General features: G+C 36.7%; 1 protein-coding gene across 1 annotated transcript in view; it reads right to left on the bottom strand.

The window, feature by feature from the left end:
* The window catches only part of LOC144653148 (ubiquitin carboxyl-terminal hydrolase 4-like), a 37,876-nt gene that overhangs the window by 11,188 nt on the left and 9,199 nt on the right, over positions 1–17,489 (bottom strand). The window contains exons 4-13 of the mRNA XM_078513071.1: positions 17,295–17,440; positions 16,581–16,639; positions 14,940–14,958; positions 10,929–10,975; positions 9,124–9,574; positions 6,441–6,551; positions 3,204–3,317; positions 3,020–3,103; positions 2,330–2,424; positions 168–245 (exon numbers count right to left, since the gene is read on the bottom strand). Coding sequence (XP_078369197.1) covers positions 168–245; positions 2,330–2,424; positions 3,020–3,103; positions 3,204–3,317; positions 6,441–6,551; positions 9,124–9,574; positions 10,929–10,975; positions 14,940–14,958; positions 16,581–16,639; positions 17,295–17,440 — 1,204 coding nt within the window. The remainder of the gene's footprint in view (positions 1–167; positions 246–2,329; positions 2,425–3,019; positions 3,104–3,203; positions 3,318–6,440; positions 6,552–9,123; positions 9,575–10,928; positions 10,976–14,939; positions 14,959–16,580; positions 16,640–17,294; positions 17,441–17,489) is intronic.

Below are 17,489 nucleotides of genomic sequence, written 5' to 3'. Positions count from 1 at the left end.
ACTTTATGTACATCATTAACAGAGCATCTACAGCTGTAGCTAGTGACAAATGACACTGAGAAAAAGGTAATAGGGAAGACAATGGCCAAAGTTGAGTAAAGAAATAAGATTTCTCATACCAAAATAAAAAAAAATAATAATAGGAAGCTCACCTTAGTACAACTTACCTTTTCTCTCTTTGGTAAACTGGAAGAACAACAAAATCATCGTCATCATTCTCAGGTTTGCTGTGCAACAACTCATAACTGAAAAATTAAATTATCACAAATCAACAATCTGCAATTGTATTATCAGATAATACCGTATTTATTCGATTAAGCGCCCTGGGCGCTTATTAAATATTTGGACCTTGATAATGGGCGCTTATTCGAGGTGGGCGCTTATTCGAAGCTGGGCGCATTTATAATAATCACAATTTTCAGCAAATAATTTGTAACAAAACAATAAATAATAACAAAACGTGAAGATGTTCCAAAGCAGAATTTTAACTGTTCTTTGAAAGTTTCTGTTAAATACTAAGAAAACTCGGTCATGGGGGAAGTCTGCTTAGTAGTACTTAGTCAATTTCAATAATTAATACTCCTCTTGTGCACTTCAGTTTTTTGTGGGGTAAAGGGTGGGCGCTTATTAACTTTTCCTACCTTCAGGGTGGGCACTTATTGGAGGTGGGCGCATATTCGAGGTTGGGTGCTTAATCGAATAAATACAGTAAAAGGGTTTAATGTAGTGATATACATACACATATAGAACACAAGAAACTTCAGATGTTTCATACTTAGAATTTAATTATTTTCACATTTGATTTTTTTTTCTAAGACATTATTTTGATGATGTACACACTTACAAACAAGCGTACATTACACTTGTCCTTTGGGTTGATATTACATTACAGTTATACTACATTTTGCTGTTTAATACATGTATAATGGAATACACTAAGGAATAGAAAAAGGAGGAAAAAACAAACTAACTCTTTTAAATCTCCTTACAACCAGATCAACATATGTTAGAGGGTTCCATATTTATGACTAGAGTAATGTTTGAAAATACATGTTTGATGTTTGAAATACATAGCAACCAGTAACAGAGAAAGTTTTGAAAAATCAGATGCACAATTCATATGAACATCAGAGGTTTTCATGATTTTTTTCCACATATTTATTGCCATTTTAAAAAATAGCAAAGTCTGTACTTAACATTTCTCTCTCTATTCCGTATATTTGTAAGCTATTATTAATTATATATAACTACCACCTAATATATATAATTGCCACCGAGCCTGAAATTTTTCTGTGTATTTTTTTTACAGCAATATATTTCTCGGTTCTGTATTTTTGGTCAACTAGTTCTTAATGGATACTTCACACTTTAGAATTTAAGATTGTTTTCGACTGAGCCATAATTTATGCAGTTTTGCAAGAGTTAGAAGATAGTTCATGATTCACAGCCGGACAAAGTGGAACCAAATGGACTCACAAGTGCATGCAAGTTGCAAAAAAGCCATTTTGAGGTGGCCAAAATGTACAAATGACGTGTGATCAACTTGCATTGACTTTGGTTGGGTGGCCAAACTACAGACAAGTTAGCTCAGTTGGTAAAGCGCCAGACTACCACGTGGGAGGTGTCAGGTTCAAATCCCAGACCAGACCAACACTCAGGGTCTTAAAATAGCTAAGTAGAATATGCAGCATTTGCAATGGCATCTGCATATGGTTAGGTATTCTAGTCTGCCTGGATAAGGATGATACACCATAGGCCCCATCTCCTGCATTTTCAGTGTTACAAATATCAGCAGAGGACGTAAAAGAACCCACTCACTTATCGTAAAGAGAAGGGCATGGTAGTCTTGTGGTCTGGTCTTTGCCCACTGTGCTGTGTTCTGTGAAATGGTCGGAGATACTAGCTGTATAAGCTACTCTGCAATTTCCTGCTGCAAAGTTTCTAACTGCATGACAAGTAACAAGTAAGGATATGGGAGGCAACGTGGCTGGCTAGGGTGCTGGTGTTGTAATCTTATGGAGGTCTGGGGTTCAAAACCTCCACCCTGCCACTAGCTCCCGAGTTCAAATCCTCGGTCATGCTCCTCCTGCCAGTTGAGATTTTTAATCATGTTATGTTCAATTAGAACTTTTGTTTCCTCTGTTTCAGTGGCATGCCTGCAAACTAGCTATCTCGAAGCTAAGTGCATGACCACTATAACAAAAAATATTTACATTTTACATTACATATGGGGTGAACTATCAATGTTTGCATAATGTGAACTGGGCAAGCCGATATGAACAATGGCCAAGTTAACAAGTTGAAAAAATTAATAAAAGCAAAAACTTACACAAAAATATCATCCCTGTCAAGTATTTGAGTCAGTGACTCACTAAGAGAAAACACCTTGTGAAACCTATGATTATAAACATCTGTAACCACCATCTGCAAGATAAGTTCATAAAATGTACATGGTTAATTTCCAACTACTTTTTAGCCTTAATCTACTTCAAGTTTCTCCCAGCCTTCAGGTTTTTTTTTGTTTTTTTTTTTCTTGTTCCCATATCTAGTACCCAACTGCCTATCAATAACGCATATGTACATGCGGAAGGGTGTCCCATGATAAGTAAGCTCAGTTTTTATGGCATTGTATAGATCTGATATGTGTGAATGTATATAAAACAGTAATTTAAATTTACATGATGTCAAATTAGCCCACAGGCTCATTTTTTGAAATTTGCAGTACTTTACAAGATGCTTTCGCATCTGCAGCAAAAGATAAGAAAAGAGGAAAAGGGAAAAGAAAAAAAGGAAAATCCAAAGAGGAACATGAAGGTTACTTTCTTATCCAAAAACTTTCTCAAAATTTTGATTTGTGTACATGCCCAAAGCAATGTTCAATGTCACAAAATGTGATGTTAGTGGCAAGCAAGATACCGGTAATGCTCATTTTATGTTGCAAATGACGTTTTAATAGCTTGGAGCTAACTTAGCTCATAACTGACCAGCACATGCCAAAAATGTCATTAAAAAGTGTAACCTTGTCTTTGGGAATACTGGTTTCTTTTGACAAAACAGCCAGTAACTCAGCAACATTGCCCATCTTTGGCACAGTCAATTTATACTGCAAGAGAAACAAAAAAGATAAGGATGGTACAGCATACCAGGTCCATGTTATCATGCTTTCATGTTTATCCATAAACCTCATAGAAACAGATACTCACCAGGGTGGGTTTTATGAGAGGATCATTTCGCACAAGAAAAATATCAAGGCTTCTCTCCTTTTTAACTGGCAGTGGCAATGATAGGTAGCAGAATGGATCAAATGTGACAGAGACCTTTGATGGATGAAACATGCCACTTGATTACTAAACATAAAAAGTCTGCACATAAAGAGTGTATGCTGTAATTATAAAATTACTACACTTCCATTTAATGTTAAATTATTTCAAGCAAAAGGCAAAGCATGGGTTAAGTAAACCATTGTAAATTTATATTAATAACAGATTGACATATTATGCAGTTCCAGAAGATATCAATACCCACCCTGTGGAAGGTCAATGGAAATTCCAAGGGGGTGGGGTGGGGTCTCATTAATATTTTACTGGGATTTCCATAGGGGTGGGGGGATGTAAACTGAAAAACCTCCCTTGGAAGGGGTATGGATATTTTCTGCATTACGGATCGGAGCCCATTTAAACGTGTCACCCGGGAAAAGTGGGATACCCATGACGTTTTGCGGGCACCAAGCCTTGGAAACAAGACTGCAAATGCTGCTGACAGTTTTGGTTTCTTTAGATCCTGAAGTGACAAATTCCCAAAAGGGAGTTGAACGCTATGCCCCTGAGTTCTTTAGAGGACAATGCCGATGGAAGTGAAGGAATTAAGCATTGTTTGGAAGTGTCGGCAAGCTCTTTTTATCGAAGAGTTGATGCAAAACCTTGTAAGTAATATTTCACGACCAGAATTCGAAGTGCCGTACACATCGTGCGAATTTTGGAAATCCAGTCATCTGTCTGTTTTCATCAACTTTCCAAGTCAGTCTTGTTGTTTAAAGCTCAGATTTCTGTGAAGAACGCAGTCAACAAGGGAAAGCGGTTTTAAACCTAATGAAATTTGCTACGCGATATGCGGGTCAAATTTTAACACAAAATTTGCATAAAGTTGTCTATATTTTAGCTTTTTCTTAATTTTTTTTTTTTTTCAATTTAAAAAAAAAAAAAAAAAACCAAAAAAAAAAAAAAAAAAAAAACATATTACAATTAGCACAAAGCATAGCGTCAGCCCTGTAAACTTGTCCTGTTTTAGTCGACAATGGCAGAATTTTATAAGGCAAGTTTGCTACGTTTTTCTATTCCTTTTGAGGTTTTCAGCAATAGTAACAACAAAGAGAAATTTTCTACGTTGTCAGAAGAGGAGCTAGCTACACTAAGAAGCAAAAACCAAGAGCAAAACACCTCCAATATTACAAAACTTGGGTAAACGTAAGTGCAGCGAAGGGAAGCAAGAAATCTTTTAGATATTCATCGCCATGAGCTAGATGCAACTCTTTGTCGTTTTTTGCTGAAATTCGAAAAGAAAAGACGGCGATGAAGTACGAACGATATAGTGGAAAGGAGTATGTCAGATTCAAGAAGTTGTAAAGCTCTTCGGACACTTTGTTTACGACTTTAATTGATTGATGCAGTGTTTTCACTAACTTTGTAGCAAGCTTCGCAAACTCAGGTGAATAAAATTGCACTGTTTTGTTTAAGTTTTATTTGTGAAGACAATGCTCTGAGTGAGTTGCATGTGCTGTGTTCCCGTTCTGGACATAAGTTTCTTGTTTACGCTGGATTGACTGACTACAAGCTTAACTATATAATTAATATGTAACCGGACAACATGCTTGTCCAATTTTGGAAATAATTAGATTCAAAAAATTCCTCTGACAGCCAAATTGGACTCGGCCTACAGCCTCGTCCAATTTTGGCTGCCCTCGGAATTTTTTTCATCATATTATTTCCAAATTGGACAGCATGTAGTCCAATTACGTATACTAATGGCATAGCAATAATAATTATTGCCAATTTCACTCATACAGAGATAATTAGCATTTCATTAAAAATGATAAGATTTTGTTAAAATTTCAATTTATTTTATAGTGTCCCCATTTAGTGGTTTTCTACTGCTATTTCAGTATCGACATTCAAGTAAAGGTATTTGTTGGTTTGTGATGTGTTTCCCTACCTGGTGCTAATTGTCTTTTTAATTGATTTCAATTTGAACAGTAATACTGTTGTTTAATAACAGTGGGTCGAAAACAGTGTTCTCCCGGCCTGACCAATCGATGAAAGCGATAATCAATGAAAATCGATACCAGTAGATAATAATCGACGCCAGTTAATCGATTGATATTGGAAATCGATGACCAATCGATGACGGAAAATTTTGTGACTTTTAATTTCATCGATTTTCATCGACTGTCATTGATTTTTATCGATTGTCATCGATTACCATTGATTTTCATCAATCGTTTTTTATTTGGTTTGATTCAATATGGTTTTATACTCCTCGTGCTCTTGCGATCATACCTCATTATCATTTTGTGATATCCTTTTATGTCTGTTATGTCCACACTGATTAGTAACTTTAAACGCGTTCCCACGCTTTTCCCGTTTACTCTTAGCCACAAACTCCTCACCAACTTCAACGGTGAAGTCGCAGGCATGGTAGCCTTTGACTACGCACTTAATAACAAGTGTTAAGTCCGTTGCTTTATCCCCGGCTTTATCCGCTTATTCAGACATTGTGCTTTCAGCTCACGATCAGTGTTTTAGCATTGCGGAATTCTATTTCCGCAATGCTGTATCCTGTATCCTCTATCCTTACTGCAATTATTTGTGACTATCGATTGGTCATCGATTGGCCGATGCCAATCGATATCAATTAACTAACCATCATCGATTGATATCGATTGATTGATTGATTACCGATCATTGATTTCCATCGATTGGTCAGGCTGGGATTTTATGATAAATTTTCATACTGAACAAATTCCGCACTCAAACCAAACAAAATTACATGTATGACAAAAAAAAAAGAGAAAGAGGGCATCAAAAGTCGTGAACTCTACTCCTTGGTTTGGTCTTCAAGACACTAATCAGGTTTGATGTCCTGACTAAGACTGACAACACTTGCCAGAAGAAGGTGTAGGATATTTCAACATCAAATTACCATTTACTTTAGGTAATAAGGATTCGAGAATGACTTTTACAAAAAAAAAAAACAACATGAACAGACTTATACAGGCAAGAGGCAGGCCATTCCATGTACATGTAGTAAAATAATTATTAAAGAAAAATAAAAGTAATTTATTGTCAAAATGAAAAATATCATGAAATACATTTCTAGAGCAGTAATACAGTATACTCCAAAATGCAAGATCTTGAGCAGCAAGTTGGGCTGTTACAAGCACTCACCTTACTGCAATCTGGGCAAACCAGAGTGGATTTAAAAAGTCCATGAAATGTATCAACGATAATGGAATTGTTCCTCTGCAAGTGATTGTGCCAGGACTCCTTTGCAACAACCTAAACAAAATACATCCATGATTATTTCAGATTATCTGAAAAAGAAGTACTTTCACAATGTTGACCAGCTATTTACAAAAGCAACTCAAACTGTGTACGACACACATGCATAGATTAAAAACCCTCTCATTTGTATTTTACATAATTTTATTTAAATACATAAAGTTGACAATAATGCTTGATTCCAAAGATTGTCTGTAGCATGATGGGATGCTACATGTAGTTCATCACAGGGTTACTGCCCAGCATTATACACCTGGGCGGAAACAGGCACTCTGAGAGTATTGTCTTGTCCAGGAACACAATGTTATGATCCTGGCAAGGGCTTAAATCCTGACCATGTGATTCAGAATCATTAATTAATGGAAATTTGATTTCCTCCTTTTCTTCAATATTCCATACTCAAAGTTCAAAGTGCCACTCATGTCAATATTTTAACTGGAATGTTGATTGGATTGTTGTTGGCTTATACTTAACGTGGCAGTTGGCCAAAATTTGCATATAATTTCAGCTGGAACTTGCCAACTGTCAAATGTCATACATGGTCTTTATCATTTCCTCAATTTTCAACTCCCTTTTTTCAACTCTCTCATAATACCAACCAAAGAGCTCTTCGAGCCACGACTGAAATTTTTTTTACCAAGTTTCAAGTTTAGTTTTCATTCCTTGAAAATATATGAGCAGCAGGTGATTCAAACATTTCTTTGATGCACATGATAACAGATAATCGGCGGTTTTTGATATAAGAATGATATGTTCGTCTCACGTGACTAAGGATATCTGATTAGCACAATCGTGTAGGTATCTGGATTGGGAGGGAGAGGTTTCAAGTTCAAATCCCAGAGGAGACAGATTTTTTCCTTTTGTTTTCTTTTTTTAACCCGTAGCACTAAAATGGTTTGTTTATTATATTGCTCTGTAGGTATGCATTAGACTGATTCAGGTACAAATGTACTTGTGCTGTTACATCTGAAAAGCTTTTCATTTTCTTGCGAATTATACAAGCAGCCACGCACTCGATTTTGGCCAGCGCTCTGGTTTCTAGATAGGGACATCGTTGATGAAGCTTATGTGAAACCCGATTTAGTTTTCGAATGCTCCTTCATGTATGACACTAGCTCGAAAGATAGACACGGAAGTCATTGATCGACTAATGGCTTTCAATGTCGACTTTTTTGGCAGTCAATTACTTTATACACGTAATTGCCAGCCACATTTTGTTTCTTTGCTTCTTGTTTTTCTTTCAAAACCCTTAAAATTTAAAAGGCCACCTTTATATGGCCGTCTTGCTTCACTGTTTCTACTATTATATCCGCTGGTCAGCGGAGTTGCAAACAAAAGTTTACAGATGATGGACCATGTAAGTGACCAGGCTAGCCACTATACTTCCTGAATTAAAAATTCAGTCGTAAAAAAAGGCAAGACATTTTGGTGCACTGGAAAGGTACATTCAAACACACTATCGGCAGAAGAGAAGGTGGGGAAAATGTCATTGACCTGAGATGAGTTTTTTTTTTTTTTTAATGCAAATTAGGGATTTTCAAATCTTGCGTGCCTGTCACATGAAGCCAGACAGTATGAAGTCAACATTTTTAGTTTTAAATTGAGTCCTCATTTGAAGATTAAACCATTTACTTCAAGAGTGGAATATTGAAGCAAAGAGCTTTCCATTAATGAATTTATTAATTTGCCCTCAAGTCAAGTTGATTTGTTGTTTCATGACTTATCCAAACCTTTCAGCTAATTACTTTTGTGGTTATGTCTCACATCAGATTGGTTGCAAAACAATAAACATTCCAGAAAAAAATTAAGGTTTTCATCCTGTTATGGGTTTCACTGTAAAACACACAATGCATTGATTCTTACTTTCTTACTTTGACATAGAATTTTTCAGAAAACCGTGGCCAATTCCTTTGCTGATACTGAATATTGGATGTTTTTCTCCTAAAGATAAGCTTTAACAATCAAGTGATTTTCCTTTGAAGCTCTTATTGTGTTTACGCTATATTTATCATCTAATAAGCTGGAAAAATCTTTGTCGCATCTTCAAACCTGGGGACCCGGCCTGGGGACCATTAATTTTTTCACACTTTCTAAATTTCTCTGTTTATTGGATGATTGACATCAATTGTCCAATAATATTACATATTATCATTTGATAATAAAGAATCATCTTCCAAATTTGGTTAGTGCTAGCCGATTAGCTGGAATTAGCCGGGGATTGTTAACCAATCAGAAATGAAGAAATAATTTGAATGAATAATAATAATAAATACTTGACTATTTTAAATTACTAAAAAAAATGCTGACGGTGTCCTCCTCCAACGGCGTCAGGACACCATTGAACATTTGCATTTTTATCTTGCTGAAGAAGGCAACAGTAGTGGCCGAAACGTCCAAAAAACAATATTTTTAGCCAGTGTCAACTTATTAATTCGAATTTTTTAACATGCCTGGCTACAACCCGAACATTTTTAAAATGCTGACATTGATCAAGCTCTGCAAAAGTTGTTTGCTTGTGTGGTCAAACCAACATCAAATTTTGCAATGTCAAAAAACAAAGGAGACTTACTGCATCAGGCCTTCCATCAGCATCCTTTATTTCCACATATGGCTTTTTTTTCACACGATTTAAATCCTCATGAAGTCCATCCAACAAGAAAGCAAGAAGTTCCTGAGAGTCTTGTTGTTGATAGCCAGAAAATTGAGGTGCAAACCGTCCCACCTGCATTTTGAATTGTCTTGGTGCTACAGAGCTATAATGTTCATTCCAGATCTGATTAAGAAGACCTGCATAGGCATTGGCAATCTCTCCTCTCATTCCTAGAGGGTTACTGCGATTCAGTTCATCTTTGTAGTTACCAGCTAAAAAATATTCAGTCAGTGGGACAGAGTTGCTTAAGCACTGAAGAGCAGAGTTCATGAAACATGTATTTCCAAGGTTTCCGAGTCCTGTAAGCCCTGGCAAGGAAGTACTTGATCTTAATCCATCATATCCCCAAGAACTTCTTGAGCTGTAATTGCTGCGTGTTAAAGAAAAAGCGTATGAACAGTTTGTTTTTTACTCAGGTTGTAAACTGAGTGATAATCTGAAGACTGTTTCCCTGTTACTTGTAGACTTGCCTACTTTGCTAATACAAAATATTATGTGGGAGAAATAGTTATAGTAGTATGTTAAGTCTGCATACAAGTCTAGTTGCCCATCCAGACCAATGGTTTCAGTATCATGAAGCAACTAGGAGTATTTCTTCTCCCTCATGGATGGGATGCTAGTCCATTGCAGGGTTACTCCCACCATTTGTCTAGAGATTTACACATACCTTATTATAGGAAATTAATGCTTCATGAAATAAAAATGCGAATTTCAAAAATTCGTGAAAATTTAAGTCGCGTTAATTTTTGTTAACGTTAATTTCTGTGCCATTAGTTAAGTGGAGCGTTAATTTCTGCGGCCTTAATTTCCATTATTTTTGCCCCAATTTCTCGATACAGTCCAGACGTTCTACTCCCCTAGGAAAAAGCATTATTTCATCAGGGTGGAAATCTACCAGTATCACTGAAACTGTGAAGAATGCTGCAAGTGGTCAGATTCCTTTGCTTAACCCATACGTTTGGCTAAAGTATCAAGAACTTTGTTTCTGTCTCAGATTATATGCAAAGTGTTGAAATAAACTTGCTCCTGTTGTCTTTATGTACGTCACATTTTTCCTTCATTTTGAAAATTATGTTAACCTATCTTTCGCGTTAATTTCCTAGATTGAGAAGTAACTTTCCTTCGATTAGCATTAATTTAAGTTGTGTTTATTTCAAATACCTTAATTAACACAAGCGTTAATTTCCTATAATAATTACATTCTCTCACTCTCTCCCAACAGGCTCCCTATTTTTTGGCTTTTATAGTTGTCCATTTACAATGTAGTGTTGATATGTGCCTGAAGTGGAAGTCAATGGCTGGGTAACAGGAGCTTGCTGGCCACACTAGAAGCCCTTGGAGCATCCAAGCACCCAGCTGAGATTGATCGAGATTACATAAAAAATAAACATAATATATTGCATTTCAATTTTCTAATGGAAGGTTTCTTGACCTTCATTTATTTTATGTTAAAGTTGGCCACTAAGTCAAGAGATCACACATGCAAACTCTTGAGGCACTGAACAATCTTATTTATGTGCATATTAACTTTTAAAAATATTATATTTAACTTAAATTCACTTTAAATTTATAGTTACATGATACAACAAACTTTCCATTGAGAAAAAAGTTATTCGAGAACCCCTGCAATAAAAGTTTTAAAGTGACATACTAATAATAAAGATAAAAAATAATGGATACTCCAAGCAGGATTATTAAAGGTGAACACAGCTGGAAAAACTCACCTGTAGGAATGCGAAGATTGACCACTGTGTTCATTACTTGATGTTACCTGTCAGTGGAGAACACATTATTTAAATTCATCAAGTGATTAGTGTCTAGTTGCTTCACACTAGATACAAACAGATATGACATCATGCTCACATAAGGATCCATTATGGTTTCTTTGCATGACTAACTAAATGAAGTAGAAGAGCAATGCAGAATGCAGAATGTACCCTAAAGAATTTGCCCTTACAATGACAACTCCCATCACAATCACAATCAGTTAAGCTCTTTATTCTTCACAGTGTCCTAAAGATTCACATCACAAGTGTCCCGAGATACAGTTAAAACCTGCGAGTAAGAGCCTAATTATTAAAAAACCTGTTACCCTAGGCTAAAATTTGCCAGTTAGACGTCCAATGTTAAGGTCAGTCCCCTTTCAGAAATAAGGGATTTTATACCTGCCAACTTTTTCTTGGTCAAAGGCGTGAGATTTTTATCCTGAGAGTGACAGGATTTCCGAAGAGAATATGACAATGTCCGAAGCCTCCCGAAGACATCCGAGGTATTCCGAAGACGTTTCAAACAAATCCTGGTCCTAGTGCATGTGTTTTGCTAAACGCGACCCCGTTCCAAATGCTTATTTTCTCGTCAAAACTCTGAGATTTCGGAGAAAGTATTGCAGTCATTTACTCATTTTACGGATTTTTCTATTCTCACATTGGTTTGAGTTTACATTTTTTGGAAAGTGTGTCGGTTGTGGTTGTAAAAACTCACATTTTTTGACCAGGCGTATAAGTGTGAGACTTACGCTCAGCGCGTGAGAGTTGGCAGGATTTTCAATGGCTTGTTTTGGGCAGCAATGTACGAGCTTCTGTGCTTAATGTAACAAAACATGTGTGTATAATTTTAAAAAAATTACATTCCTTTTAGCATTCAAGAGTTGTTTTAGTCTTGCTGGCATGATTTTCTTCTCCATTTGCATCTTTTTAGCAAGTTTTCTTACCGTTTTCTTTGCATGAATCAAAATTGAACTAAGCGATTTCACAAGCAAAGCATTGACTCACCAAATCGTCCCCAGTTTGCCAGGGGCTAAAAATTTCCATGCTCGTAAGTGAACAAAACAACGCATATCTGTCTTTAGTGTAAGTTCGTTAATTCAACTTCAAATTTCAAACACTGTTCATAAGAACTAGAGTTTCTGTCCCAAATATAATTCAATGTTAAACAAGGTAAATTGAGGAAAGAATGGTTTTGCCACTTTATCAAGGAAAAACAGCGGTTTAATAGCTTAATTGAAAGATGTTTAAAGCTGCTCAGAATCATGGAATTCACATCTAAGAGGCTTCAAATTTTTCAAAATGGGGGAGCAAAATATACCGGAACTACCAGAGCCCCCTAGGGCCAGCCTGCGGTCCCATGGGCTTTGGGCCTTTGCTTGCTCTCCCAGTTTAGAAAACCTGCTTAAAAGCCTAATACCCCCCATACAAAACTGGGGCTTAAACAAGATAGTAATAAAAAATAATTGTTAACAGCCACCTCCCTTTGAAAAATCCTGGATCCACCCCTGTCAAGAATTTCAAGTTGACGTGAAGATAGGTGATGTTTGTTTTACGATGTTTATTTGTTCACAGCGCCTCAAATTAACTGGGTTTCTTTATAATTACCGTATATCTGAACTGAGCACGCTAAAGGAGGCAATTTTTGATAGAATTAATGTATATGAAATATTCTTTAATTTCGACTAGTGCAAATAATTTGATTGCTTGTTGAGTTTCTGTCCAAAGTAACAAATTAAAATTTCTAAGTAATTTTCCTGACTAGGTTCGTGGTCCGGACACTGATGGCAACCAAATATAACTTAAAAACTTCTGAAGGTGGCAAGCTAAATAATACTGAAAGAAAAGGAGTCTGACAAAAGTTGCTGCAAGTTTTAAGGTTACAACCCGTCTTATGGTCTTAGGCATCTAACAGCACCTTAGCTTTAGCACACATGTTCTTTAAAACAATATCAGTTTCTTATGTGTCGTTTTTCATCTGTTTATCTCTCCATGGCATATAACAAAGCGCCAAGGGACTGGCAAAATATGTTCGCTATAACGAGGCTTTTGGTTATATTGTGGTCCTTTTCCATTTTTTTTTTTTTGTTCCTGGGGCAAGGAATATCGTTTGTTATATCAAGGACTTTGCTATTATGGAGGTTCGTTAATAAGCCCTTCCATCAGTATTTCTGTCACACAGAATCTCTATGTTTTATTCCGCTTCTCCTGGTGCCTCGGTAAAAACTAAACTATTAACCCCTGGGTAATTTTCCGCTGTATCATACACTGCATATTTTATTTTGCTAAAGGGGCTTCGTTACGGATCTTAACAGACTTTAAACACTATTCCTTCCATGATTCCATGTTGTATTTGCATTTTCAAAACTTTATTTATAGACGTCGTTCGCTTCCTTTCCACACATTAAGATTTTCTTTCATAAGATGTTCAAAGATAATGCTTTTAGTTTTTCACTTGTCTTGCTGCCTACCACCAGTTTAGACAACAATTATCTGCAAAGTCCTAGTGATGTAGCCCTTTTAAGCCACTTTAGCTACTAGCAATGTTGTAGCCCTTCCAGTTAGCCTGCTTTGATATATTCATAGGGGCAATATAGCTATTTATTTCAATTTGCATTTCAACCTAGATATCGTTGTATTGAGCACTCCTGTGACTGAGTGTCTCACAGTGAAACCACATCTATTTCTCTTTGTTACATTTCCTAGATACGCAAAGGTATCTATATATCTACATATATATGGGCTTTATTTGGTGCGTATGTTTTTTGCTTGGGGGGATACATGCCTTGCATGTATCAGTGGCGGTTAAGTCTAATGGTAGCGACTTCCCCCAAGCTTTGGGCATTGTTTTTGCCGTTTCATTTGTGCACCTGCCAATAATCTTGTCCGATACGGCACTGGCTTACCCAGTGCCGGGGAGATAGGTGAGGCTTCGAAGGTCACATGAACATTCAGTTTGACCGTCAGTTTGACCTGCCAATACTCTTGTCCGTTCCCAGGGCTTTAAAAGGTCATGCAACTCAAAGTCGCTTCTCATGCCAACCGCAGGGATGTGTCCTCCCACATTACGCCAAACATGTGTGTGTTTTTTCTCTAATTGTTCCACTTTATGGGCTGCAATAATATTTGTTTTTAATGTCATAACAAACCAAGCTGACAGGGTACACAACAATCACGGAACAGGGACATTAACAGCCTAATAAGCGCTGTAGCTTATAATCATTGTATATTTTTGCCGAGACGAAATAAAGCTCTCTTCCCTAAAATTTTTATTTCATTTTTAGAATTTCATTAAGACATATTAAAAATGTGCAAGAAGCTTCTTTAGATTGGAGTTTGAACAACTGTTGCGTGAATATTGTGTGTGATGTCCGGACCAAGGACCAGCTGTCCAGACCAAGGGCCGTCAAAACGAACCACTGTTTTCGTTATTTCAGGGTAATCGAGTAAGCACAGAAGCTGTTGCCTTTTCACATGTAAGCTGGATGTCACAGTAACTTACAGGACACATCTCAGCTCACTGCTCTTTCAGGCTGAGAAATACAAGTTCGCGTCTTTTTCGTCCAGACCAAGGGCCACATACTGTAATATTATGTATATATACCTATACTATACCTTTTTTTACTGCTTGCAGTGAAAAGGTTAATAACAAATGCATTAGAGACCTTAACATTATTCTAGAAAAAGTTGCAAAACTTCATGGGGTTGTGAACCATATGAATTGGGGAGTTCAAAATGGAGAAAATCTTTACAAGACCATTTTGGTGTGAAAATTTCATCAAAATCGGCCAGATTTCAACCAAACAGTGACGTCACAAGCACATAAGCACTCTCCCATGACAAAAGGGTAAAGGAAACATCAATTTTTTTATTTGAGATGTGCACTGTGTACACTGCATTACACCTACAAAGTAATGTAGTTGACTGTATAGATTAACCTTAAGTCAAAAATATGTTTTTTAAGAAACTTACAGCTGAAGATGAGTAAGAACTGAAAATAGAAATAAAAAAAATACAGTTAGTTCCAGACCTATGAAAACAATTTCAATACAAGGAGTAGGTGGTGCATTTATTTTTTTACTGATCAGTAGAACCAACTTGACATTGTTAAGGTGCATAAATAGACTGCAGACACAGTTTTAGGGAAATTTTCCAATTTGAAAAAGGAGCTACAGTGTATGTCATGGATTTTGTATCTAGGAAAAAATTAATTTAAAAATCCTAAATTTTCAGGTTCGTCATCTGAAATCGGTCTTTAAGGACCCTAGTCAGCCATGCCTTAGTTTTTTTTTTTTTTTTTTTACATATTTAGAGGTAATTAATACATTCAGTGTAACATAGCTCTTTTGAACCAATACCGTAGAATTCCGGTTATAAGCCCTGGGCTTATACAACTTCGTAAGGGGTTTTGGGTGGGCTTATAAGTGGAGGGGCTTATATTCGGGGGGGGGGGGGGGCTTATAAGCGGAATGAAAAAAACGTTTCGAAACGAGCCACAGGAGTGTTGATGGAAATATGATGGAAAAACGCATAATAAAGCAACATTTATCCCTATTCAGTACTGTCATCTAGTAGAGGAGGGCTTATATCTGGGGGGGCTTATAATCGGATGTATTTTTTTGTTTTCAGGATTATGGGCCTATAACCGGGGGGGGGGAGGGGGGGGCTTATAACCAGAATTTTACGGTATACAATGTGCAATGTAGTCAGGGGCGTATAGACAGCTTTCTGAAGAGTTGTAGGCCTGGTCGCTTCCAGGGGGAGGGGGAGGGGGGTTAAAGGTTATGCTCCCAATAAAGCCATCCAAAGTGCAATTCGGCAACACCTAAATTTTGGCATTTCATTACAGAGAAGATATAACCCACTTCTCTTTTCTCTTACGACACATACCTGTCACTTGATAAAGTAAAGGTCTCATGTTCGAGTATAAAGCATCAATTGAACAATATATCATTCCAGATATTTCGGGATTAACCCTTCATCAGTGGAAAAAGTTGCTGTTTCATTGAGAAAACTTGCTTATGCCACAAAACCTCATTGTTTTACTATTGTTGATTTTTATTCTAAAGTGTTTTACAAAATTTTCCATTATTAATAAACCAAGCCCTGGGCATTGCACAACACAGAAAGTTGGCTTTACCACAGCTTTGATTTGCATCAAGTGAGACATGAAGAGTTGTCAAGTTCTCTGATATAGCCTTTGACAGGTATTTGACACATAAAGTTTAACAGAGTTGACATGAATAAAAGGTGCCTTAAGACTGCAAGTCAAAGTCACATTTCACAGTATCTTTGTCACACCTTTGTGTAACATCAAAGGGGTACTGGTACTATTTTTGATCAAAATCATCCACAGTCTTCAGTTTAGCACAATCAAAGGTCTCAATTGGCAAAGAAGGAGCCTTTAACTCCTATACACCAAGTCAAAGGCACACATTAAAGTGCAGTGCAAGTTTTCAAACCATTTACAAAATTCAGAAACAAAGAAGGCATTATATTAATTTTTGTAATTTTACCACTTTGCCATCACTTAACAAAGCCAACTGGGCCAGTGTTTATGCAGATTTGTCTGATTGATTAGTGTTACAGCTGTATACATGAACTGTAACTTACCTTTGTCTTGCTTGGCGTTGCCAAGTACCATCCTCGTTCTTTTGTTCTATAATCAGAACCTTAAAAATAAGAAATATCACTATTAATAAATATATATTAAACTTTTCACCAAAAGATAGGCTTTGGAAATCTTCCTGTAAGTGGGGTTGGTCATGTTCCTTGGAAACCTGTGAGCAGTAGCCACCAGGTACAGTCACACAAATACAATCAGTGTTGATGAGTTACCACTGATGATGTGTAGTTTACGACCTACAGGAAGGTTCATAAGCACAACAAAAACATTGCAGGAGAAAAATTTTTACACAGAACTGCCAAGAACATCAACTCATACAAAATGATGATGATGTGTAGTTTACGACCTACATCTGTACAGGGAGGTTCATAAGCAAAACAAAAATATTGCAGGAGAAAAAATTTTACACAGAACTGCCAAGAACATCAACTCATACAAAACGAGATGTCCAATCACTTCTCAGGTCTTAGCGAGTTCGCCTTTGCCTGAGTATTTCACTCTGATCTTAGTGCCTTTTTTTGAGTGTATTTTACACTGAAAAGCGTTTAAATTTGGAGGAAATTCCAACACTACAGAATTGCCAAGAGATTTTAATTAAAATATTTGGAATCTCATTGGTTGATTCAGGAACGATGTTACCCCAAAATGTCCAGTACATTATTTTTAATTTGTCGTTATACTAGCTTCATCATACACTGTACCTGTCCCTGATAAAGGCCAGCATCCTGCACAGTGTATTCCAGGTTACTAAGAAGCTCATAGGTATTGCTCATGTACTTGGTCCACACTCTTGTTTCAGCTTCTTCTGGTATATCAAATACTGTTCTCATTTGTGACATAACATGACCTGAAATGCCATTAGTAAGCCAGATTATTTTTGCCTCAAAAGTAAAGAT

This window comes from Oculina patagonica, chromosome 5, assembly GCF_052425735.1.
Source record: "Oculina patagonica isolate OP01 chromosome 5, crgOcupat, whole genome shotgun sequence".
Classification (NCBI taxonomy): domain Eukaryota; kingdom Metazoa; phylum Cnidaria; class Anthozoa; order Scleractinia; family Oculinidae; genus Oculina; species Oculina patagonica.
Note: the sequence above shows the minus strand (reverse complement) of the source record. Positions and strands in the feature narration are given on the sequence as shown.